The sequence below is a fragment of the Ctenopharyngodon idella genome, chromosome 5 (genome assembly GCF_019924925.1).
Source record: "Ctenopharyngodon idella isolate HZGC_01 chromosome 5, HZGC01, whole genome shotgun sequence".
NCBI lineage: Eukaryota > Metazoa > Chordata > Actinopteri > Cypriniformes > Xenocyprididae > Ctenopharyngodon > Ctenopharyngodon idella.
In genome coordinates, this window is record NC_067224.1 from 27,697,565 (window position 1) to 27,725,075 (window position 27,511).

Here is a 27,511-nt window from a genome sequence, read left to right on the forward strand (position 1 = left end):
TTTCAGCCAATCAGAGACAGATTTCTCGGCAGACGTCAAAGCGGAGGTTGGTTTAGCCCTTTGTACAGTGAAGAATTAGCCTGTGCTCAAAGTTAGCTTTCACAGTAGCGGCACAATGAATTGTGATCATTGACAATACATGGATCCGTAAGTGACATATCATATCTGTTATAAACTAAAGAGAAAACAAATTCAAATGTTTATTCGTTATTGTTCGCTGTCTTCAAGTTATCCGACCAGTTAGCAAGCTTGTTATGCTACTGCTAGCCTGCTGTCAGTTCAGCTTCTCTCACTTGACACAAGCCTGACATTAAACCTACTGGAGCGTTCTCAATGAATAAAGCACACAAAGACAGCAGTTTAAAGGTGTCTGTGTCTAGCGGAATACATTTACACACCTAATAATAATATCTTAAAACGCTTATTGTTACTTACTCTGAACTCAAACTGTCAGAATATACCAGAAAGTGTAAGATTCGATTTGTGAAGTGATTGTTTATGGCAGTTTTCATGTATAGATGGATGCAGATGTGTTCAAGATAAAGGGTCTGGATTGTACTATGTTGTACTAATGATGATTACTTTCACATTAAAACAAATGTGTATTTCATGTCTTGATTGCTGTTCAGCACAATGTCTTGTAAAGCAAGTAACATAGGAGACCATGGTTGTAGTGTTATCCTGTGGTCTTAAATATTTATAGCTGCACTGTCTGTCTAATCGATACCTACTTATTTTATTTATCTTCAGAGTGAGGTTTGGTCGATTTAAGTGAGAATTGTTGCTAGAATAATGTTTGACTGTTACCCTCCAAGGCTTTCCTCTGGCTTACTAGCACAGCTTTTTGTCTCCTCTTATCCAAAATTCATTGTCTCATACTTTTATCCATCTCTTCCTCTAGCACATAGCACTTTCCAGCTCTGACCCCTGACCTCACTGTGATTGAAAACTCTTGCCATCAGTGACCTCCTCATGTGCATCATCTTCTTGAAGTTTGACCCTCGGCCTGCATCCAAAAATGCCTACAGGTAGTGTACCTGTTCCCATAAGCTTTATTGTGTAATGTGTATGTGTTAAATGCAAGTAGGGATATGAAAAGTTCTTGCACATGTGTGTGAGAACAAGGTGTTATTTGATACTGATATTTACATTTTGAAAATAGTATGAAGTGTTCAAGTACATCTAAACCAAAACACAATCTTTGGCCCATATTTCAGATTTTAAAGGTGCACTTATCACCCTCCATTGGATGCTGTATCATGCAAAGCAAACATTTTCAGTTACCCATGACATTGTATAAATGCTCGCAGTGAGCTATGATTAACTTTTCACAGGCAAATGTTAAATTTATTCCACAGGCAAAAGTGTCCACGAAAAGAGGGGGTATTATACAGCATGTATACATGTAATCTCAACATGTCGGTCCCGCTCCATGTACAATAAAACAGCTTTTATTATTACATTTGTCATAAATAATGTTCATTTCTGTGATGTGTAAAACTTTCTAACATTTTATTTTGCTGTTTATACACGTTCAAAAGTTGGGGTCGGTGAGATTTTTTTCAAATGTTTTTGAAAGAAGTCTCTTATAATCATCATTCTGTGTTTATTTAATCACAAAACAGTAATACTGTGAAATATTATAACAATTAATTGTTTAAATATATATTGAAATGTAATTGATTCCTGTGATGGCAAAGCTGGATTTTCAGCAGTCATTTATCCAGTCTTCAGTTCCACATGATCCTTTAGAAATCATTTTAATATGCTGATTTGGTGCTCAAGAAACATTTCTTATTATGATCAATGTTGAAAACAGTTGTGCTGATTAATATTTTTGTGGAAACCTTGATAACATTTTTCAGGATTCTTTGATAAATAGAAAGTTCAAAAGAACAGCATTTATTTGAAATAAATCTCTTTGGTAAAAATAAAAATCTTACTGACAAACTTTTGAACGGTAGTGTACATTTTTTTTTTTTTACATTAAATCCCATTTTACTTTTACATTAAAACTTCATTTTATCATGCATATTTATTTAGTCTAAATCTCTAATTTATGGTGTGTGCTCAACGTACAATGCCATAAAAGCAGTGAATGTGCAGGACTACAGTAGTGTGGATCAAGCTGGTCCTGCCGACCACTACCACTGTTTTAAGCTCTCAGTCCCAAAAGGAAATGTCCCTAGGTCAGGGTTTGCTGAATGTGAGGAGTCTCTAAAGAGGTAGAGAGAGCCAAGTCAGTTTTTTTTTTTTTTTTTATAAAGTTATTGCCTGGTGAGCTCTGAATCGTGTGCATGGTATCAGTTTGCATGTTCTGCATGTCTTCATTCCCCTTCACTACAGAGAGGTTACCACCGTTAATACTGTCAGATTGTAACATGCTACGCTAATCAGGATTATTGCCCAGCAAGCTGTAATTTGATTATCTAATATTGAGTCAGTCACAGTGGTTCAGCGTCACAGATGACTCAACCCAGGATGTACAGTCTAATCAATGATGCTGTGTCTTGAAGGTTGTCTTGCGCTGCATTGGTTCCTCTGATTTAGGGTAGCATCACCTTGTTTACAAAACAGCACCGGTATGTACTATAATTAAGATCGGGTAAATGTGTAAACAGTATTACAGAATAAACAGATGTTTATAGAGTGCACTTCTGCTTGTTTTGCATCCTGTAACCTAGCAACATTGCAACTTGCTTGGATCCGTTTAGCGATGATTCCCAACAAGGGGTATGCATACCCTAGAGCAGGGCTATTCAATTGGCGGCCTGTGGACCAAATCCGGCCCCCCAGTCATCTCCATCCGGCCAGAGGGCGCCCCCACCTCCCTCCCCCTCTTTTCCTGGCGGCGCGGCTAAATTTGGTTAGATACGTGGCCGCAGTGGCACCTGCAGCTGTACGGCTGTACGCACTGTGCATACCATGAGCGCTCCGGCTAACCTGAGAAACTTTTTCCATTTAAATATTTCAAGCAGTTATTGCGTGTGTGACCCTTATTTCTGTTGACTGATCCGATTCCAATCATTTGTGAATTAATTCTTTTGAGTCGATAGAAAGTTCAAAAGAACAGCATTTATTATTGTAGCACTGTAAATATATTCACTGTAACTTTTTATCTATTTAATGCATCATTGCTTGATAAAAGTATTATTTTCTTTGAAAAAATCTTACTGACCCCAAACTTCTGAATGGTGGTTTTTTTTTTTATCTTTTTAGTACTTTTAGCAACAGTGCTCTTTTGCACAGTAAAACCCTCTCTTGATAGTCTTTAAAGTCATCCTCTGGTACATCCATACACATTCAGCCATACATCTTTGGCCAACAAATTACATCTCACACTGTTTTTTGAGTGTCCCGCCTGCATCTATAATATGCCATGTCAATTCATTAAAAGTTCATCTTAATAGACCAAAATGCATCTTGCGACACTGCATTCTGCCTGTTCTGTTGCGCTTTGTATGTTTTTGAACCCAAGAATGCATCTTGTGTAAAATCTCTCTAAGAATCGTGTCCATTTCTGGTCAGGTGAGCCAAAACCATCCTAATTATATACAGGGTTTTCATGACCAATTGGTCACCACGTTGCTCAAGCAACCAACTGACTACTTGATTTTGAAAATATGTAGTTTTACATATCCCTATCCCTAATATCAAATTTGATATTGATGATGGTACTGGAGCCTTACTGATGGGGTATATATGTGGGTACTTAAGATAAAAAGATTGGAAAAACACTGACATACTGTAGCTATATCAGTAATGTCATATCATTAGCACTGACCTGCGAGTGTATTTTACTGACAGAGGATACAATTTGGCTTAAAAAAAAAAAAACTATCATTAGCCCTCTTGCTCTATGATTCACCCCATTCAGGTCAGTTGCATTAATCCAGCGTAAAAACAGAAATGCCTTTAAGATTAATGAGGGTTTCTGCCTTAATACCCAGAAAAGGTGTTCAGTTATTGCAAAGTTCATTACAGTTCAAAACCAACCTGCCTCCCATCGCACACGGCTTGTGGGAATAAACGCCTCTTTTTGGAGCCATTTAATCTTCTTTATGTTAACTTCTGACCTCACATTCCCAACCAGCAGCTCTGAAATCCCTTTGAGAGAAAACAGGCCGGAGGTCTGTGTCAGTTTACTTGTATGTGGCCATGATGACTTTGATGTCACTGAAATGGATCCACTTAGCGCTAATATTTTATATTTGGAACAGATGGAACCTGTCAGAGATGCTGCAAGTCTCTGAAATACAGCGTTGTCTAAAATTTAAGCTAGAAATAATTTGGATAAAACGAAACTACTTGTAAATTTTGTTTCTGCTAGTATTGAGCTGTTAGAGACAGTATAACCTACAGCTGACATACAGCATTCAGTTTTAAATCATCTAAAACTCCCACCTTTGACATTTTAGCAGTGCCATAGTACCCATTCCTTGATGACTTGGATGTAAAAAAATATTATTTGTTGATGACCTGCTGCCTCCAAACTGACATGAAATATAGGACAAACACTGAACTTGATAAGGACATCAGTGTATGTGTGTGTGTAAAGGAAGATGTGTGTGAGTGTGCAATGCAATTCATGACATGAAAAGATTAATTTGAAATACAGTATACTTGGCCTTTACCACTAAAATGTGGTGTGTCTTTTTTTTATGTTAAAATGCCTATGTCTGCTAAAAATCAGCATTAATTACTGTTCTTAATCCATTTTACTTACATAATGTAACAACATACACTACCTTTCAAAAGTTTGGAGTCAGTAAAATAAAAAAATTAAAAAGTTAATACTTATAATTAGCAAGGTTGCATGAAATTTATCAAAAGTGACAGTAAAGACTTTTACACTGTTACCAAAAAAAAAACATTGAACTTTCTATTCATCAAAAAATCTTGCATTACAGTTTCTACCAAAATATACGATTATACGATAGAAAAGTTGTTTTAAATTGTAATAGCATTTCACAATATTCATGTTTTTACTATATTTTTGAACAAGTAAATGCAGCCTTGTGAGCAAAAAAGACTTCTTTCAAAAACAGTTTAAAAATCTTACTGACCCCAAACCGTAGTGTATTTCAGAATGAAATAAGATATTCACTGAGAAAAAATTTAGGGAGGGAGTCGAGACTTGATTTTATCCAAAAGGGATTTGAACGTCCAACACAACACTAATTTTTTGTCACTCTCCATATCTGTCACATACAGAAAGAGTTTGTTTGTCTGTCTGTATCACTCAGACACTGCACTCTGCTCTCCCAAAACTGCCTCTTGATCTACCCTTGACTTCTTTTCAGCTTCCTCTTTGTCCAGTCATCTTTTTGCCATTTTTCTGTTTCAGCGAGAATGAATATCTCTCCATTTGGGCTGACAAAGAGGGTGATAACCTTGCCCAAGGTCTGGCGTAATTGACATTGTCAAGCCAGTAAGTTGTTTTGAGATTGAGAGGAGCTTTTCTGCTTTGCAAGCTGTCTCCAGTACAGAGCACATATTCCTGGGGTGCATCAACCATTGCAGATCAATCTGTGAAGCCCTCAGGATATTGCATCACTTTTTGTCTCTCTGCTTTTCTTCTTCTCTGTCAGCCCATCAGTTCCCACAAGCTGGAAGTCCAGTGGACGTGTGACTCTCCATGCTGTTGTTAAGCAGTTAGTGCAAGTTTTATCTTTGCTGTAAGCATGGCCAAGAAGGCAGAAAAAAACCTGTGCACACTGAAAAATGAATTTTGCAGTAAAATATCCAAAAACCACTAGGCCAGTGTTATATATTTTGTTCACTTGAGTACTTACAATATCCCAAATGTTTCCATCTATTTGTAAATCTTGAAAAAAATTGCAGTTTTAACCAAGGCTGCGGGACATGTGAGGAGTCGCCTGTCAATTGCGTCATATCTGCATTACCCTCGGTTTCCGGTTTTATTTTGTAGAAACCATGGAAACACCAAAGATGCTTTAATATATTACGTTTTAATAGACAAGGGAACAACTGTTTTGACATATTTAGACAGAAAACTAATTGTTATATAGCTCAACATGTTTAGTCTTATTGTTTAAATCTAATTTTCTTGATTTTTTTTTTTTTTTTTTTTTTTTGAGAGTACCATGCTTTACCATGCCTCAGAGAAAAACACTATTTTGTCAAGTAGCTAACATAGCATAATCAGATGCAGCTTTATTTTTAGTAACAGTAATACAGCATTTTCTCAATCATACAAAATGTTTTAAAATGAATTCCATGCCATTTATCAACACAAGCCATCCAACATTTATTATTATGATATTCTAAAGTCGATCTAGTTTACTGCAGTGTGTAACAATGTCTCACAGCAGCCACCGAGCGAACGCACAGAGTAATGTTATAACATAATTTTTAACACACTCAAATGTATCTAATATGATAAACAGAGCTGTGATACCTCGTACTCATGACCGGAAAAGCGGAAGCGGCGCTGGCGACTGCGGCATAATGAAAGTTCCGCTGCTTGCGAGACATGTTGCTCCAGCAGCCTCGTTCAGCTCCCACAACACTCGGTCCTGCTCTGCTTCATACTACAGTAATGTTAATAATCGCATCCATGAACATGATTTCTCCCCAAGTCCTATCCTGATTATTTTCCACCGGCTTGTGAGTTGAAGACCACATGTCCCAAGATTCTGCGCTCAAACTTGGCGTCATCAAGCTTCGCCTTTGTTTTGAATAGGTCTCTAGCGACCTCTAGCGGACAGAAAATTTTACATATTGCACCTTTTAATGCACAGATCTTTTGACTCATGTTTTTCTATGTCCTGAAAGTTTATTTCTCTCAACCAACTGTGTTTGGTTAATGACTCAACGAGATGAGTTTGACAGAACTTTGAAGGAGACATTGTTGAGAGAGTTTTGGGCGAGTGCTGCTTCATCACTGAAAATTTGACATTCATTGATCTTGTACATGCATATTTATGCTTTGCAAACTTAAACATTTTTTTTCTGTGATGTTTTCTGCATTGTCATTGCAAATTCAGCTGATTTGTCATTAAGATAATGTAATCTAGCGGGATAACATAAATGATTTGTGATAGCCTTGAAAGTAACATTACGATGATGTTTAAAGCTACAAACAGTAATATTCTGCATCATATGCCAATAATTTTCCAGTAAAGGTTTATGAATTTATTAGGTTTATATTAGAACTGTTTTATTAGGAGTGTCACAAAAGACTGTATTGATCATAACTGTGATATATAAAAAATGAAATATTTACATCATGTAAATAATATATACTACACATATACGATAATATTGAAATTATCCAGCAACTATCAGGTTGACACTACAATTGACAATCCAGTTTGCCGCTATGGCATATTTGTGTCATCCTGTTTATTTTATAGGTTTATTTTTTTTATTATAAAATTAAAAAAAAAAAAAAAATTCATATTGATTCATTTAAAAATATCCTTAATCCTCCAAGGTTTATAATGGTTGTGAATGGGTGGCCACATTTTGAAGACAAAAAAAAATGCATCCATCCATAAAAAAAAAAAGAATCCAGGGGGTTAATTAAGTCCTTCTGAAGCGAATCAATGTGTTTGTGTAAGACAAATATCCTTATTTAAAATTTTATAAAGTAAAATAACAAGTTTCCGGCGCGACAGCCATATGCATTCGATGTACGTCCAAAAACAAACGTTCTACACTACGCCATTATTTACTTTATTTAAATTAAATATTATGATATCATGGTAACACTTTATAATGAAAAATACAACTAACTGTTCATTGTTAGTTCAAGTCCATTAAATAATATTAACAAAGACAACTTTAAATTTTAATAATGTATTAGTAAATTGTTGAAAGTAACATTAAGATTAATAAATGCTGTAGAAGTATTGTTCATTGTTAGTTCATGTTAACTAATGTAATTAACTAATGTTAACAAATGAAATCTTACTGTAATGCGTTACCACCTGTCTAAAATATTGGCCATCAAAAAAATCAATATTGATTGACCACTACTGAAAAGTTTTTACCTGAAACTTACAGTCCTTTCACCTGGTTTCCTGTTGATTTATTCTTTTAATGTTTGTTTAAAAAATTGCAGAATGTGTGGTTGACATATCACAGCTTCCTGACATCTCATAGACCCCAAATTACTTTAACATGCTAAGATATAAACGAATATTCCATAACACTGGATATTAATTGCAGAGAGGCATCTACTGAGCATCAGGCCCAAGCAGGGACAATAAAGCCACACACAGCAGCTTTAAGCATCACAGCTGAGCCTTCTCTGGGCCTTAGGTGTGTAGCTGGCACAGCAGTCAGCACTCTCCTGGGATCAGCGCGAGATAAACACATTTAGGTGCACATGTGACCTCTGAGCCCATTTAGTGCCAGCCTCCATCTCTCTCTCTCTAACAGAAGGTCTGGCTGAAAATCAGCCCTTTATTGGTTAACACAATGCCCATTATCCATGAGTAGCAAATTACAAAGCACAGCATGACATTTATGAGACTTTATGGTTGATTCTAAAGGTGGTCTGTTATAGAGATGTTTAATATAGAAATGATATGTTATTAGTATGATTGTATAGTAAGGATACTGTGAAAGAGATTGTGTGTCACCTTTTTTTTATCTTTTTATGCAGGCTTATTCTGGCTGCTAACAGAGATGAGGTCTACAGCAGACCGTCCAAGGCTGCAGACTTCTGGGGCAGCAACAGTGAGATCCTCAGCGGTAAAGATCATTCTTATTATTCAAATAATAGCGAAATATTTAATATCCAAAGTCCAGCTTTATCTCACCAATATTTGAGACTTTGTTGACTTTGCTGTGTCACTTAGAAATTCAGTTGTTTTCAATTTCAACAGAGTTTGTCTGAACTGAATTGAGAAGTTTTTGAGGTCCTACATTTTAGGATGAAAAAGAGTTTCTTCAAGAGTCTCTTGCTTGGAGTCAACCTCTTTTTTTCATATAGCGAGACATTTGACTATCTTCTTTCAGGCGAACATAATCGGAGATATATTTAAAAATATCCTTAGTCCTCCAATTTTTATAATGGTTGTGAATGGGTGGCCACATTTTGAAGACAAAAATGCAGCCATCCATAAATAAAGGTTAATAAAGTCCTTCTGAAGCGAAATAATGTGTTTGTGTAAGACAAATATCCTTATCTAAAATTTTATAAAGTAAAATAACGAGCTTCCGGCGCAACAGCCATACGCATTCGATGTACATCCAAAAAGCGTTAACTTCCGCCACATAGTACACAGTGCCATGACGTTCTACACTACACCATGACGTACTACACTATGTCCTACGCTATAACGTGGGATATCATGGGATAATTTTCATTTTTGGGTGAACTATCCCTTTAAGTAACTAAGCACAGATTTTTTATGTGCCATTTAGGGGCAGGGATGGATTAGCATGAGTATTTGTCCACTATCCAACTAGTTGAGCAGCTTGTTTGGCTTGTTTATAGTTTGGCTCATTTTTTTATTTAATTTTAGCTTTAATACTTTGACTATTTTTCAACTAACCAGCTAGTCAAGTAGTGTGGTTGACATGTTTATCTAGAATTTTTTCCTATTTTTTTATTTTAGCTTTTTGAACCATTTTTGAACTCAAGAGGCAGATCTTGCACTATTTAGCCTTATTTAGAGGCTAACTATTAATTCAGAAAATATGAGAAAATTCTGCTTGTGGATATCTAGATTTACTACTATATGTTTTACATTTCAAAGATTTGATGCCACCGGAAAATGGCAAAATCCCATTCCTCAAACTACTTCATGCTAGTTTAAACTGCATCATCCAGTGTGTCAGTGATTGTTACATGTCAGAATGTTCAGTGTAGAGAGAAACATTGAAGATTAATTTCCTGAGGAAACCACTGCTTGAGTCTCTTGCATCATGCCTCAGTAGTTGGAATTCAGTCATAATCAAACATGAATGATTACCTTTTCCTCTCTTAATGTCACATTGATTAAGTGTCCATTGTCAGGATCCAACTGACCACCCTCAAAGAGAGAACTGTTCAATTGACTGATGACCCACAGTCTTTAAAACAATACATCTCAGAACAGAAATCATTCATTCCCCTATAGCTACAGAAGATCATGAAGCTTTTTTGTTTGTATGTTTGTTTTTCCTGTCCATTTACTCCCCCTTAAATAGCTCCAAACCTGTATAAATTTCTTTGTTCTGCTGAACACAAAGGAAGATATTTGGAAGAATGTCAGTAACCAAACAGATCTCTTCCCCCATTGACTACCATAGTATTTATTTTTCCTACTATGGTAGTAAATGGGGGGTGAGATCTGTTTGGTTACTGACATTCTTCCAAATATCTTCCTTTGTGTTCAGCAGAACAACGAAGTTCATACAGGTTTGGAACTACTTGAGGGTGAGTAAATGATGACAGAATTTTCATTTTTGGATGAGCTATCCCTTTATGTCTTTGGGTGATGATGACAAGGCCAGGCATTTCTGAGGAGGCTTTGGGGGTTGTTGTCCTATGAATTGATGCTAATAGTTACCAAATATGAATCAGTCTGTGGTATTTGTTGAATTTCTGAGAATTCATTTTTTAATTTCTCATTTTTTCAAAGCACTAGTCTGTTCTAGACAGATCAGTATGCTTGGGCCTATAAAGTTCAGTTTTCTTTCAGTATCAAGATGAAAAATATTTTGTACCTTCAGTCTAGGTCATTCTCACTGAACATTCCTGAGCTGTTCATTACATCAAAATCTTATTTCTGCTGGTTTTATTATTATAGCCAGCAGACAAGATTTAATGTCACTTTGACATTAAATAACAATGTGAGTTTTTGTTTTCTGTCCTTAGGTCTGGACATGGAAGAGGGGAAGGAAGGTGGTTCATGGCTGGGAATTAGCAAACGAGGAAAACTGGCAGCACTGACCAATTACCTGGAAGCCCGGCAAAATCCAGATGCCCAGGGGAGAGGTAGTGCAGATCTTTCACCCATTTGTATTAATGTACTGCTATTACTGAGCAGTTGACTAGGCACACTTAATCAATGTATTATTCTGACAAATGACTCTTAATAGTAAGATAATTCACCTTTAAAAAGCCTTCATCATCCATGTACTTTCTCTTCAAATAAGCAGGCATCCAGAAATTGTTTTTCTGTATTTTTATATAAAAAGAGCTCAAGTAGATCATGTCTCTCAAAACTTTTGCTATGTGCAAAAATATATCATAGACTAACATTCTGAACAGGGAGTCTTATGATGGCAGGATACATCTCAGTACCTCTATACATGTACAGTGTAAAGCTGAAACTAATTTTTACCTAAAACAGAAGTGCTGAGAAAGTAAAAACACCTCCAAGGAGCTTGTAAAAACTACTTTTCCACAAATAAAAAATAAATTAGATTTTCAAATCAGCAGAAGAAATAATACCAGTAACTAGATTTTTACATTTTTCTCAAGAAAATGTGAGTGGTGCTTGCCTGTGCAAAACACATGCACAATGCTAGAAATGGCCACACTCATCACATTTTCCTATAATAGTCTTACAATATCTCTGTAACATTCTAGATATGGCTGGAGACTGGACTGCAATTTTTGTCTGTCTTATCAAGGTGTTGCTATGCATTGCTAAGGCCTTCTGAATTGTTTTTAGCTTGTTGCTATGTGGTAATTAGGGAATTCTGTGTGATTGGACATTGCTAAGTGGTTCTAGTGTCTTCTGGGTGGTTGCTAGATGGTCTAATTCAAAAGTCTCTGGTCCCTAGATAGACTCAGTTTCGTATGTATGTCTGTAGGGACTTTTTAAGTCATGGCACACTTCACTGTTCAATTAAAACTGTTATTTGAGGTATCATTCATCAGAGGTTTAGAGCAAACTTCTAACCCAGAGCAATACTTGTTTTTGCAACTGTAACATGTATGCTCTGTGTTTTCTATGTTTTGGTTCTATCATGTTTGTCTGTGTGCCCTGCTGTCTGACTCAGTTTCCCAATGTGTTTGATTAGTTATCCCATTCACCAGTTCAGTTAAAGGTAGGGTAGGTAATTTTTAGAGAGGCAAGCAATAGCAAACTAGCTTTGAAAGCATAAGATCCCACCCTCCCTTCAGAGCGCTCTACAAAGCCACGCCTCTTCCAAAACACATGAACGCGTACAGCAAGGAGCAAACAAAAGCGTCACGAGAGACAGCGTTAAACTACCTCATGTCCCAAAGCACATAACATTACAATAATAATGAATGTAAGCAACTTAAACATCACTGACCTGTACCACCTGACTGCTGCAGATTCATTTTGGTGTTGATAGTGCCATTGAAGCGCATAAATTCGAGTCACTAACTGCTACAAGTATAATGTCACAGGTTTCCATCTTTTCCAAATTACTGTAGTTATGGCGTGAAAGCAGCATAAGCTTGTTGTTTTGGTTCAGGAGGAACTGTAAAAGGTGGCTGCTGTATAGGTTGTGGTGCTTGGTGACTGACATCTGCATAGTATGAACTCTGCATAGTATGAAATGCGCTGATGACGTGTGATGTCTGCACAAGCAGGGAGTGTGGAGGCATGGAAATACATACGCTGGCAGGCAGGTAGGACATCAAATGTTTGTACAAACATTTTATGGTCCTACGCCTTCCACAGACGATATATATAAAATATAAATACATTTAGACCACTTGACATAGTGACTGCTATCAGGATCAGACTTTCAACCAGCATAACAAAAAATGTTTTTGGAACAAATCACCTACCCTGCCTTTAATTATCTTTTTGGTTCTCCTGATTATTTAAGCTCTGAGTTCTCCTCTATTCTAGTCCATTCACATTTGAGATAGTTTGGTAGTATTTCTCTGTTCTTCTGAGCATTCGTTATTAAACACTGTTTATCTGATTCTCCTTCGTTGTGTGATTTATATATTGCAACCAACCGTAAGTGAAGAACAGAACAATACCAAAAATGGACTTGCCCTCAGTCCAGCTGCTATGCCTGGAGTAGAGGCTGCAGAGCCTTCGAGGATCACACTCATGGATTTCTTCATCTGGCGAGCCTTATAGAATATCCAGATTGCTCCCTGTGCGTGTTTTATTATGCCAGCCTCATTGAGCACACAAAGGCTCGACTGCCTGGTGTCAGTTCTCAGGGGTCTTTTGCCGAATTTGTTGAGTGGGTGTTGGTGAGCAACGACTTCCTGTACACCATCTGCCCTTCCGAAGAGGAAGCCACCAGCCCCACTCTGAACACACATCCAAAGACCAGCCATCCACCACATCCACCACAATATGCCTGCGAGCTGCAAGATGGATTCGCTAAAGCCCACCGCTGACTATGGAGTTCGGCCTGCCGCGATGGACAAGCCTGAGCCTGCAGTGAGGACAGGAAAGGACATCGCCCTGGAGCCTGAACCCTACGGAAAGTCTAAGCAGGTGTGTGAGCTGGCAGCACCGTGCATCGCTGAGGGAGTGTTAGTGGAGTTCGAGGGCATGGAGGCCCACAACCCCGCCACTGTGGATATTAATAACATGGCCTCTGGAAATTATTTGGAGGATTTGTTGGAGGTATTTGAGGAGGCAATACCTTTTTAATCTCCAGTTTCCACTGGTCCCACCCAGTTCAGAGCTTCCTGTGTCTCCCGAGTTTCCTGTATCGCCAGTGTGCCCACTCAGCCTCCCTCTCCCACCTCCTCTAACATCCAGTTCCTCAGCCCCACCTCTGCTGGTTACCTTCAGCCCCTCTGCATCTCCTACACCATTCAGCTTCAGATCACCAGCTCTGCCCAGTATGAAGGATCCCCTGGCTCCACCTCCAGCCTCAAGACCCATCACTCCACCTCAGCCTGTTGACCCATCATCTCTGCCTTGGCTCCTCCCCCCTCCCCCAGAAATCATCGTCCTGTCTGGCTCCCTGGTTACATCTCAGAAGCTTGTCACCACTGCTCTACCTAGGTCTCCAGTGCCATCAATGTCACCTGGCCCCTCCTGCTCCTGGCTCCCCCTTGGCTCCTTCCAGCCTCCACTCCTACATGGACTTATTTGTCTGACCTAGTTTTGTCTTGCCCTCCTCCAGATCCCCCGCCTCCCTCCTCAGTTGGACTATTTACGGTGCGAGGACACACCTTTTTGGGAGGGGACGTACTGTAATGTATGCTCTGTGTTTACACCTACATTTTAAAGGTTCTATCATGTTTGCCTGTGTGCCCTGCCGTCTGACCAAGTTTCCCAATGTGTTTGATTAGTTATCCCATTCATCTGTTCAGTTAATTATCTTATTAGTTCTGATAATTTAAGCCCTGAGTTCTCCTCTATTCTTTGTTTGTTCTCATTTAAGATAGTTTGGTTGTATTTCTCTGTTCTCCTGAGTGTTCATTATTATTAGACTGTTTATCTGATTCTCCATTATCTTCTATATTTTTTATATATGATTATCAAGAATCTTCTTGAAAAGAAGAAAGTTCTATTCACATGTGCCCCCAGAGTACTTTGATGTTTAATAGATATTTCTTTGGATCAGTTGAGATTAAAATGACCCGTTTCAACACATCATTGCAGATTATATATATATATACTGCAGTGGTTGGCAATAGGCGGCCTGCGGGCCAGAACTGGTAAATATATCTGGCCCGCGCCAGATAGCGGCTGGTTCTGAAATAGATCTGTCTGCAGAGTGCAGTTCATGGTTGCATAGCAACGACAGACGCCACGGGAGCGCAAGCGCCCTTGGAAAGGAGGAGAAAGAGGCGCGGGTGCGCTTTCCACGCATTTTTAGACGCGACATGTGAACGGCCCTTAATATTATATTCTTTGCAAACAGCGACAACTTCGTTGCAGATAAAACACACCGGCTTTGCATTCACAAAACCAGGTAGGATGAACGCATAGTTGTCTTTCCATTCTTCTTTGTATGCCCTATTTTCGCTGTCAACTCTCCTCTTTAGACTCTTTGATAGTGCCATTTTCTCTCACCAGAGCTTAAATGTTAACATCACTCTGCACACGATGTAATAGCGTACCTACAGCACGCAAACAATTTTTAAAAATGCAGTTTAGTACGTGAGGATGCCAAGGAATAATTCTGAGTGTAAAAGTAGGCTAGGTCAAATAATTATTATAATTATAATAAGTTAGGCTCCATTGTGTAACAAGCAAATTAAAATGATACACATTTATTATTCACAATATGGAAAGAGGAAATAAAACATAGTTCTTTAAGAGCATGACTCAAACATGCCATTAATGGGCTTATTCAAGTCTCCTTTGACTATGTTCTGGCCTGCCACTTAGTGGCAACATTTTTTTTTTTTTTTTTGGCCCAATGCCAAACTTAATTGCCGACCCCCAATATACTGTATATATATTCACCCACCGTTTCAGTGCTCTAAGATGAACCTTATTCTAATTATATAGTTTTTGTCTGTATACTGTGTTAAAATTCTTGCTGGAAGGTCTTATAACCCACAATGCTGATGAAGTTAATCTGAATATTAAGTAGGGATGGCTAAATTGTGTGATTCTTAATGATTGCTGATATGTTCACATAAACACGTGCATATTGTTGGGAAGGCCGGAGACGCGAGCAGCTGTTCATTGCAGACCTACACTCAGCTGAACTAGACTCTTCACTGTCATCACTCCAATGTCTGTTTAGGTTCTTCAAGGCCTCTTTATAGGCTGACACCTCACTAGTACTTACCATCAAAAGCATGTATAACACACCCCACCCCTCTGTTCCCAAGCCATGTCACTAAATATAATGCATATATCTCAGCTGTTGTGTGGATGGTTGTACACAACAGCTGTTTGTAAGACCTGGAGTAATATGGCTCAGTACATGTTGTTCAACAAGTTGTATTAATTTACATTTACATTTTTTTTTGTTTACACTTAATCATTTAGCGTACGCTTTTATCCACTTACAAATGAGGAGAACAATAGAAGCAATCAAATCAACGATAGGGCAACAATATGCAAGTGCTGTGACAAGTCCCTGTTAGTCTAGCACAGTACATGTTGTTTTTTTTTTTTTTTTTTTTATTAAAAAAATAAATAGATAGATTAGAATTATAATAGAATAGTTAGTGTTAGTATTAACGGGTCAAGTGTTGATGAAAATGATGCGTCTTAAGCCGTTTCTTCAAAGTGACTAAAGACTCAGTTTGCTCAGGTTTAGTTAGGCAGGTCATTCCACCAGCAGGGAACAACAGTCCAGGTAAAGGTCAGTGAAAAGTGATTTTGTGCCTCTTTGGGATGGCACCACAAGGTGCCGTTCACTTGCAAAAGCAAGCTTCTGGAGGGCAGTAGTGAAGAAGTGAGTTTAGGTATGGGGGTGCAGAGCCAGTGGTTGTTCCGTAAGCAAACATCAGTGCCTTGAATTTGATGCGAGCAGCTATTGGCAACCAGTGCAAATTGATGAAGAGAGGTGTGATGTGCGCTCTCTTTGGCTCGTTAAAGACGATAGGAAGGGCCTCATCTTCCTAATGTTGCATAAGGCAAATATAAAGGACTGGGCCGTTCTAGCAATGTGGTCTGTGAATTTTCACTGATTACCAATCACAACTCCAAGGCTCCTGGCTGTCCAGGAAGCAGTTTTGGATGATGAACCTAGCTGAATGGAGAAGTTGTGATGAAGTGTTAGGTTGGCCGAGAACACAAGCAGTTCTGTCTTTGCAAGTTTGAGTTGAAGGTGGTCCTTCATTCAGTCCAAAATGTCTGTCAGGGAGGCTGAGTTGCGAGCAGCTACCATCAGATGATCTGGCTGAAATGAGAGGTAGAGTTGTGTGTCTTCATCATAGCAGTGTTAGGAAAAGCCATGTTTCTGAATGACAGATCCTAGTGATGTCATGTAGATGGAGAAGAGAAGTGGTCCAAGCACTAAGCCCTGAGGCACCCCAGTAGCTAAACGTTGTGACTTAGACTCCTCATCTATCCAAGACACCCTGAAGAACCTACCTGAAAGGTATGACTTCAACCACTGGAGTGCGGTTCCTGAGATGCCCATTGTCATGAGGGTTGACAGGAGGATCTGGTGGTTAACCGTGTCAAAAGCAGCAGACAGATCCAGCAAGATGAGTACTGATGATTTGTAAGCTGCTCTTGCCAGTCTGAGCTTCAAAAACAGAGAACAAGGCAGTATCGGTTGACCCTGACTGGTTGTTGTCCAGGAGGTTGTTCTGTGTGAGAAAGGTAGAGACTTGGTTAAACACAACTCGCTCAAGTGTCTTAGCAACAGAGCATGTGAGCGAAGCGGAGCGGTTTGACGTGGTTGTTTGTGGAGTGGAGAATTGGCCGCTGATGTTTGTTGTTTCATCCTCAGCTCTTCATCGTCAGTCGTCAGCTGTTGGAGTTTAGGAAGGAGGGGGTGGACAAAGAAGAGAGGAAAAGGTTTTTAAAAGTGTGCAAGGGTCAGAAGAATTGTTTATTTTGTTGTGGTTGAATGTTGTTTTAGCAGCGGAGACATTTTCAGAGAAGGAAGAGAGAAGTGACTGATTCAAACTAAGGTCAGTGGGATCTTTCGATTTGCGCCACTTCCTTTCTGCTGCCCTGAGCTTAGAATGATGCTCGCGGAGAACATCAAATAGCCAGGGAGTGGCACAGGCTGACCTAAATAAAAGGGGACAAAAGTTGTCTAAACAAGCTGTTAGAGTGGAGCAAAGAGCATCAGTAGCACTGTTAGAGGATAGGCGGGAGGGTGAGAGTGAACGTAGGTTACGCCGAAAGGTGACCTGTGGAGGAGTGTGTGTTATGTCAGGAGCCAGGTTGAGGTTAAGTGTGAGGAGGAATTTCAGCAATTAGTTCTCAAACTCTGACAAAAATCTAAAACATTTTATGCACATATTTCAGCGGACAAATTTAAATTAACTCTACAAGCAGTTCTCAACTGATTCCTTATCTTTCACAATCCATTATTGTATTATTAATACATGCTTGTCTTCATTTATCATTTTTAACTCAGGTTTCCTGGTGTCCAACTATTTGACGGATAACCTGGACAGTTTTGCGTACCTCCGTAAAGTGTCTTCAGAAGCTCATTTATTTAATGGCTTCAATCTCCTCACTGCTGATTTCAGGTAAATGGTGGAAGGCAAATCTTGATTGGTTCTTTTTGTATACATAACCTTGCTTAAATGGTGAAAACGTACTGAATCTTAAATGGTTTACTGTTAGAGATTTCCTTAAAGTTTTCTTTTGTTTTTCTGAGCTGAACTTGTTATATTTAAGGTTTTTGGTGGAAAATACAGCCATAATTATGTTTACATAGTACAGCAAACTCTATTTAAAAAGATTATTTAAATTAGATATTTCATTATACAGTCTTGTTTAAAATCAGCATATTCATAGTTACATCTAAACACAATGCTGTCAAATAAAACCTGAATTACCTTTGTTCCTACTGTTGTAAAGAAAAGAAAAAAATGATAATGTGACAAATTCTTACAGAATCTTTCAGTTAAATCCAATTAAGTCATGTACCTCACAGCTGTCAGTTCACTGATTAAAACCACTTGTCACTAATTATAACCACTTGGTGCTGACATCACACATTAAGCCTGTTTAGAAGTAACTCTAAAATTTAAAAGAGTGAAGAGTGAAGAGCCTCTCTTTAATAATCTCACTTTCTTTATAATTTGTTATGAGGATGGCATGACAGTGATGATACTGTCTAATCTCTGGAGTCCTTGAAAGGGACACCAGGCTCTGGTGCCACCACCTGCTCTCCATATACCGAAGCTTAAGAAATCTGTTTAGAATTTAGTCCGAACAGATGGCGTGTTTCCAGCTGCGTGACTTTCTCAGAGCATAGTAATTTGAGGTTATTTAAGAAGATGAGGTTTCACGATTCCACATATTAAAGGTCAAAAATAATGACGTTCATTGAAATAATTCATGTTTTTTGTATGTGTAATACCATATTGGCGGTTCAGTCTAGAAGATGCCTATGCTTATTTTACGTTAGCAAACTTGTAGCCTGAGGAGACATTCACAATGACAGTGACTCGAGCAACAGCAATAAGAGTGAACACATTGGAGCTCATGTAACCTGTCTCCTGATGGACACTTTAGCCGAATAGTAAGTGCTCAGCGAATTGCCAACCTGCAGCGATTTAATTGACGCTGCCGTGTGTATTTAGCTAGATGTACTTAAAACAGCGAACTCTGTGATTGTCTTTTTCTCTTGTCCTTAAATTAATCAACTCCTACCCTTTATCCAATGTTACTAATATATTTTTGATGCTCTATATTGTGACCATTATCATATAAGGAGAACTGTTCTCTTTATTTCTTTTAATTTTTCCAGATACATTAATCACAGCAGTTAGCCGTGCACTAGAGACTTGGGGCAAGACATCATCACCCCATCCTTTAGCTTGCTGAAAGGCTGTCTCCTAATGTAGTGATGTATTACTTAAGTCCGTGCTGTCATCTGAGGGGCTGGAGGAATAATATTTGTCTATTCGTCTCTGTGTTTATAAACGGAAAATACATTGGAACGCATCTCGGACTCCCAAACTCAGTAATGGAACAGAAAGCAATAGCCATGGGGAGTGTTATTCATTTGTTTACCCTTTTAATAAACAAGATCATTATTGAGCTTATCATATTCTCCCTTTCTTTCCTCAGCCACAAAGAACGAAATGATACATGTCCAGATAAACTCTAAGGAATTACAATGGGTATTTTGTGCTGAAATCAATACAGCTGTCTTCTGTAAATAGAGACAGCCTTTCCAAAAGAATAAAGAGATTTTGTTTGTTCCTCTACAGGGATGTGACTGACAACGCTGATAATAGCCTTATGTTTTATGTGATATTTCAGCATATTGAAACACTTCCCTGCTTGTTTTATCAGGTTTGGTATTCAAACTTCACTTTGAGAGTGTTGCTCACAGCTTTCACATGGATCATTCTGTACTTCAGCAACTTTCTTTTGGGGTCAGTAAGAAATTTTTTTTTTTTTTTGAAAGAAGTCTCTTATGGTGCGTTCACACCAGACGCGAATGAAGCGTTAAGCGTGAGTGATTTACATGTTAAGTCAATGCAAAGACACGAATAGACATCCTGCGGTGTGATTCACGCGAATTGAGCGTTTTGGGCGAATCACGCGAGTTGAAAAATCTGAACTTTGGCGAATATTCGCGCCGCATTAACCAATAAGGAGCTTGCTCTAGTAGTGACATGATTACGACGTAGCGAGCGGAGGCAGAAATCCGAAACAACAATGGAGGACAAAATCATCGTTGCTGTACGATACATCTTTGTACTTATAGAAACAGGAATAAAAAGGAGATTGCTTGGAAGAAAGTGAGTGAGGAGGTCGGACAATCTGGTAAGTTGTAAAAAACGCTCTTTACTCAATTTGAGATATATATACATATTGAGACTACAAGACTGGCAAATTGAGCTTATTCGCCATATTTTACAACTACTTTGCCGCTGACGAGTTGATGTGTTTATTCAGAGGAAGTGTGCAGAAACGAGACTGGAGCCGCCTGGCAGAAGCCCCTCTCATGACGCGAATTCGCGTCTGTTGTGAAGTGAATTTCACGCGCGAATGAAGCGAGTAAACTCAAAATGTTCAAGCGTCCAACTACGTGTGAATAGCGCGATTTATTTGCGCAAGTCACGTCTGGTGTGAACGCCCCATTATGGTGCGTTCACACCAGACGCGAATGAAGCATTAAGCGGGACTGATTTACATGTTCATTAAATGCAAAGACGCGAATAGACATCCTGCGGTGCGATTCGCGCGAATGAGGCTGCGCGAATTGAGCGTTTTGTGCAATTTATTTGCGCAAGTCACGTCTGGTGTGAACGCCCCATTATGCTCATCAAGGCTGCATTTATTTGATCAAAAATACAGTAAAACAGCAATATTGTGAAAATATTACAAATTAAAATAGTTGAAAATGTAATTTAATTCTGTGATGGCAAAGCTGAATTTTCAGTATCATTACTCCAGTCTTTAGAGTCACATGATTATTCTAATATGCTGATTTGGTACTCAAGCCATTTCTTATCATCATCAATGTTGAAAACAGTTGTGCCGCTTAATTCTTTTTTGGAAACTGTGTTTCATTTTTTCAGGACTCTTTGATGAATAGAAAGTTCATAAAATAGATTTCTTTTGTAACAATGTAAAAGACTTTAATGTAACTTTTGATCAAATTAATGCATTCCTGCTGAATAAAAGTATATTTGTTAAAAAAAAAAAAAACTAAATCTTACAGACCCTAAACTTTTAAATGGTAGTGTAGATTTTTTTTTCAAGTGCTCATATTATGAGGAATTCAATTTTCCTTGATCTTTGGAGATGAAAGTTCATTTTGTTAATTTCAGAACTTCCTCCCCAGTGAGAAAAGACCATTTACTAAAACAGAACTGCAAAAATGGCTTCTTCTGTATTTCTGCACCTTTCTGGTGTCTGGCAGATTAGTTCATTTGTACAGATCCACATGTGACCAGCATCATTTACATGTCAACAATGCCTTTTCAATCACGGTAGGGTAATACAGAGGAAGTAGGATAGGTACTGTCTGTCAAACCTTGTGCTCTTGCTGGCTGTCTGTATCCTTCTGACGGATCTCAACTTAGGAAAGAGCAGCTGATGTAACTATCGTCGATCATTTTAGTCCAATTTCACTTCACAGTTTGAGTGGCACATTTCAGAGTGGATTGTGCAAAGCCGGAATTACATTCTGACAGGATCAAAACATAGGCTACTTCAAAGGATGGAGCTGTTAAAAACTGTATTGGAGTAGACAAACCTGAAGTTCACCAATATATGTTGTCTCATTTCATGTGCGGGTAGGGCATTTACATTGAAGGCACAGCAGTAACCACTTTATTATAAAATTTATAAAATATATAAAATATATATAAAAATGTATAAACATTCTAACAACTGGACATAAGGAGGGAAATGGGAAGAAATAAAAATAAATATTAAAAAAATCATAATATGTAATATGACCTGATCATATTACATCATTAAATTGATGTTTAAACCTTAACTTGAATTTTTTTTCTGTATATAACAAGACTTGAGGTCATTTTATGTGTGGCATTTATGGGTGTAGTTGGATAGTGTTACTGTTATGGGTGTAGTTAAAATTAGATTCTTGATACATAGATGGGAAATCTGTCTGATCCAAATTTCAAAGCAAAATCATGTTGGTATAGTGGTTAAAACTGGTAAACAAAAAGTTCACTATTTGAGTTTATTTTGCAAGATAATATAAGTCAAAATATTCAGCATATGTCCCAACTGTACCAAAGTCTCCAGTACAAAAATAATTTGTAACTTGAGCTGATTGTTGGTTTTCTAGCAATTATTATTCTTCATTAATGCATAATTTGAAGGCTATTTGGCTGTTATGCCCCCGTGTTTAGCATCTTTCCATGAAATTTATGCATTAGTGGAAACAGATAAGGCCATTATTAAAAGATATTTTGTTTGTTCCAGTGTAGTTTGGTCAAAATAAATTCTTTTTATATGACATGACAGGGGAGTTGTGTATATTTTAACAATAAAGGTACAAGATACTATATACAGTTGCTACAGGTGTTTTGTTTCATAGCTTTTACTATATAGTGGGTTTTTTTTTTTTCATGTGTGTTGCTAGAATGTGGTATTGACCGATACGCATCCAGGACCAAAACTAACTAAATAAGTGTATAATATAAAAATATGTTGGGCTTGTAGATGAATGAAACTAAATACAGAGAGAAAATATACTTTGTAATCGCATCTCCTCAGTGCACTTACTCCTCCTAAAGAAAGTAATGTAGCTCAGCAAAATGCCATTAATAAACATTCATTTGAAGATTCCTAAAACAGATGTGGTTTTACTGAAAGTCAGCATTCTGCATACTTATTCTGCATACTTATTTTAGTACTTATACAATTCTGTCTATCATTCTATCTATCATACTGTTTATCATTCTATCGTTCTGTCTATCTGTCTGACTCTTATTTTATATATCATTATATCTATCTATCATTCTATTTATTGTCCTATACCGTTCTGTCTTTTTATCTAACAGATAAAATTGTTCTAACTCATTCTATCTATCTATCTATCTATCTATCTATCTATCTATCTATCTTTATGTCTATTTATCTGTCTATCTATCTATTGTTCTATTTATTGTTCTATCTTTCTGTCTATCGTTCTATCAATCTATTGTTCTGTCTGTATCTGTTCTATCTTATCAATTGTTAAATCCCTCTTTCTTTCTGTCTGTCGTTCTATAGTTAAATCAATTTCTCTCTCTCTCTCTACCTATATATATATATATATATATATATATATATATATATATAAAAACAAAAAATGTGAAAAATGTTTATATAATGTAGCTATAAATGTGTTTGGTTGTGTTTTAGCATTGAGCACTAACTCATTTTTTTCTCACTATGTTGTTGAATACAGGGCCAATGAAGACACATTGTGTTACTATGGAAACAAGGGCAGTTCAGAGCCCATTCATCTCAAAGCAGGTTTGTTCAGTCCCTCAGTTAGCGCTCTGTGTTCAGACGCTAGTGGTCTTCCATAAAGCACTGCCGTTTGCAGCGTTACACCTACCGTCTGCATTACAGACCTCTTTCACTCGTTCAGCACCAGATTGGTGGGTGTGTCCCAAAACTCACAGGAAGTGATGGATGATTGTGTTTGTCTCAGCAGGAATCTATGGGTTGAGTAACTCACTTCTGGAAACTCCATGGAGAAAACTGCAGCATGGCAAACGGCTGTTCTCCAGTGTAGTGAGCAAAACACTGCCCTCTGATGGCTTAGTGCAAGAACTGCTCCATATCCTCAATAATGAGGAGCTGTAAGTGTGCATGCTGCTTCATTAGGAAAATCACTATTCTCTTGTTTTTTCTTCTGTTTCTCTTTATCTTCCATCTACTTTTATCTTTCTTAAACAATCAAACCAACATCCTTCCTTTTTGATCCTCTAGAAGCACTTGAGACACAAAACAAATAGGTTTTTTTGATGGTTACTTTATAGAATTTTTGAAGCACCAGCAGCATGATTTTTGAAGCCTTTTTTATTTCATAAGGTAAATGCAGGCAGCATATCAAAATGAAATTAGATATTAAAAAGCAATCCTTCAGAGACACATCAGATGAATCCAGGATTTACATCCACGTTAAGCATTGTTGTTTTTCACTGTTGCATTAAGCATTTCCTTTTTATTTTAGCACTTTAACTTATCAGAGACAGACAGTTAGCTTTCCCATGCCAGCAATGACCTTTTAGAATATATTACTGACAAATATTACTGACCCCAAAGTCTTGAACAGTATTGTATTATTTTTCAGTATTTCCTGTAAAAGTGTGAATACTTTATGCTTCTAGCATTTCTCTACCTTCTTCAATTCAGGGTTCCCACAGGTCCTTGAAATCCTTGAAAGTTTGTAAATCTGAAAAATGTTTTTCAAGACCCTGGAAAGTTTTTGAAAATAAACATACATAGATACAGGTCCTTGAAAGTGCTTGCATTTATTTTGTGCAAGAAGTGTTCTGGAAAAAAAGCCATATTATTCCCTCCGGTCCGCTAATGTGTTATTTTGCCAACACTTTGTGGCCTGTGCATACTAGCTTGCTTGATTTACGTTAGTTACGCTCATTTACACATTACGTTATGTGTTTCCCGCGTGAGGTACTTTGTGTTGTACGCTGCCACGACGTTCACGCACACACTACTACGATGGTATCTCAACGTTTGTAAACCCATGAGACAAGAAAAACTTTAAAGCGAATTTATATATCTTAAAACTTCTGGTTACATGAGCCTAAGCTCTTTTCAATAAAATCCATGCAAAAGTTAATATCAGATCATTTTAGAATACAGTATAGGATGTACCGAATATTCTTCAGTTTTATGCAAAACAGAAATATGACAAATAGAAAATATCAGATCTCTGTCATATGGCCAAAAATAAATGCAAAAAAAAAAAAAAAAAAGCTTTTTTGCATAGTTGTTTGACACATGAAAACTGTAACAATATATCTTACAAGGTAACACAATGTAACCTTGATCTCACTTGAAATGTGTCCCCACATTAAGTCCTTGAATTTGATGGTATTGGACCTGGAAAGTCCTTGAATTTGAAGTTAACCAAGGTGTGGGAACCCTGTCATTTACTCAGATCTCAATCAAAACACCAGGAAGATTTGGCACACAAAAGAAGTCATAAGAATCTCACCTCTGCCTTTTCCAGAAACACCCCCGACCCCGAGCAGGAGAGTCAAGGTGTGGGCTACAGTAAGGCCATGCTCCGAGCCCTGTCTGCAGTATGTGTGCGCTCACCGGGATACGGCACAAGGTTCCATTATGCTCTTCTTATTCTCACCTCTCTCTCTCTCTCCATAGAAAGTGCAGCATGAACTGGTTGAGTGTCACCCTGTTCAGTTCTGATGTTTAACCAGTGTCGTATTTGTGTCTTTCCATCACAGGACCAATACAGTTATCCTCATCGACCGAGATGGAAACGTGAGCTTTACAGAGCGCACCATGCTAAACTGTGACATCACCCAGTGGAGCACAAATAGCTTCCACTTCAAACTGCAGGAATGAGGGCTAGATGCCAGTCCAAGGGAAGAAGACCCTCATGCAGTGCCTTTATCCAGCTCAAGCCATGCAGCGCCACTGTTTCTACCGATATGAACACCAAGACTTTCCTGTTGAAACAGGAAAGCTGTTAATTATTACTACAGCTCTGTTCTGAGAGGAAGCTTGATTGCACTTTTCCTTTTTTCTTTCTAATTTAGCTCAATAACCTCACAAGGCTCACAAGGAGGCTCACACGGAAGTTACAACCGCAGACCTCAGATTTCCATACAGGTTACAATATTTAAAGTCCATCCACAGAATTCCACAGATTTTCCCTCAAATCAGTGCACAAAGCTCAGCATATTCCGTCTGGATCTACTGTACTCATGAGGTGTGATTTTGAGTGCATGTGATTCTCTCTTCATTTGTTAATGATTATAGAAGTAGATAAGTATAAAGAATGTGAAAGTGTTATTTATCTACTGAATCCCATTTTATCACAAACTATCATTGGCATGAAATGCTGTTGGACAGAATCGTTTGATGAGCAAGATGTCTACTGCCAAAGAAAAATTGTGTCCATCACAATCATTATGAACACAAGAAAATAAATCGTCTTCATAATCTTGCACAATGTAAAATTTGCTTGCTATTCGGTGCGGTAGTGATCCACTGTAATAACTTTAACTCAGGAACACACTGAAAGCTACTGCCAAAAAAAAAAGGTTTCTTTTTTTAACATTAAACAGCATTTTCAATCATTAGTTTAAAACAGATTCTTTTTAAATTTAAATGAAATTTTTTTGTGATACTAAATGAAACCATTTTGATTTAACTTTGTAAGTGTTCAAATTTTGAAGTCTGTATGGTTTGATATTTCCATTGCGGCTTTATTAATGTTATCTGAATTTTAAGGTTAACGCATCAATGCGTTTTATGTCAGCTGTCAGGAATCCGATATAAACATGTCATTTGATGTCACGTCTTTAGTTGATAAGTGTGCCTGAAATTTAGTATTCAGCTTTTAAATGACAATTGCGTCCAAATGCCTCCTTGTCTGAATCTGATAATATGCTACTTGGAAAAAGTTGTTTTACTTGCCCTAGATTAGACCGTAAGTACCGTTCAAAACTAGTCCCTGATTAGTGTGTCTGTGTGTGTCTCTGTGTGTGTTTTGTCTCTTCAGTTAGTGAAAAACAGATACATTTTAGCCAGACACACTTATCTTGTCTGAACTGCAACAACATTTTACTACCAAGGTAACTGAAATCAAGCGTGGGAGCTCTGTTATTCTGCTCAGTGCAGTGACCTGTGTTAGTTTCTCTTGTCTTCATGTGTGTGAAGAATAAAGTATTTACAGTTCTCCTTAATAGAGAAGCGAGTTACTGCACAACATAAAAACAAGCATGTTGTAATAGCTATCTGTCATCTAATATAGGGATGTGACTGATTGAGGTCTGCTGCCATCTAGGGACATGTAACATTTTTATGCCCGGATGGTGAAGCTGATCCTAAATTAAAATCCAACAAATTATTTTATTTGTGAAAATTGTCTTCAATTATTTAATCAAGGAAAATGTCCTTCATTATTACACATAAAATGAATGAGAACCATAAGAACAAAGAAGGAAAGCCACTGAAATTGTATGTAGTCCAATAACACACTTTTACAACCCAAATATTTTAAAATAAATTAGATCATTAAAGTTTTAGGTCAGAATCATATTTCCTTCATCCTGTGCATTCTTATTATTTTCAGATTTCATCTAAGTTAATTCAGTTCATTCATGGCCATGGTAATAAATTAATAGGATTTAATCTTCTCAATAATAACACGTTATAAATCGAAAAACAAAACCTCTTATATGAAAAGGTAAAATATGAAATCTTAAGAAATGAATGATTAAAATATAGCTAATATTAGCTGAGTTTTTCATACCTGGTGGACTTATTTAAATGCACTCTCAATATAACTT

At 37.6% G+C, this 27,511-nt stretch overlaps 1 protein-coding gene across 2 annotated transcripts; it reads left to right on the forward strand.

Annotated features, from left to right (window-relative positions):
• Nucleotides 1-27,074, forward strand: tango2 (transport and golgi organization 2 homolog (Drosophila)). 2 transcript variants are annotated; one of them, XM_051894354.1, is made up of 9 exons: nucleotides 1-147; nucleotides 902-1,028; nucleotides 8,636-8,724; nucleotides 10,838-10,957; nucleotides 17,929-18,043; nucleotides 23,407-23,474; nucleotides 23,656-23,806; nucleotides 25,204-25,308; nucleotides 25,439-27,074. In XM_051894354.1, exons 2-9 carry the CDS (start codon nucleotides 973-975, stop codon nucleotides 25,557-25,559), a joined length of 825 nt encoding a protein of 274 aa, XP_051750314.1. In that variant the 5' UTR covers nucleotides 1-147; nucleotides 902-972; the 3' UTR covers nucleotides 25,560-27,074. The 2 variants fall into 2 exon arrangements, with proteins under 2 accessions (XP_051750314.1, XP_051750315.1); XM_051894355.1 differs by having other exon boundaries at nucleotides 23,659-23,806.
• Nucleotides 27,075-27,511: the final 437 nt, after the last annotated feature.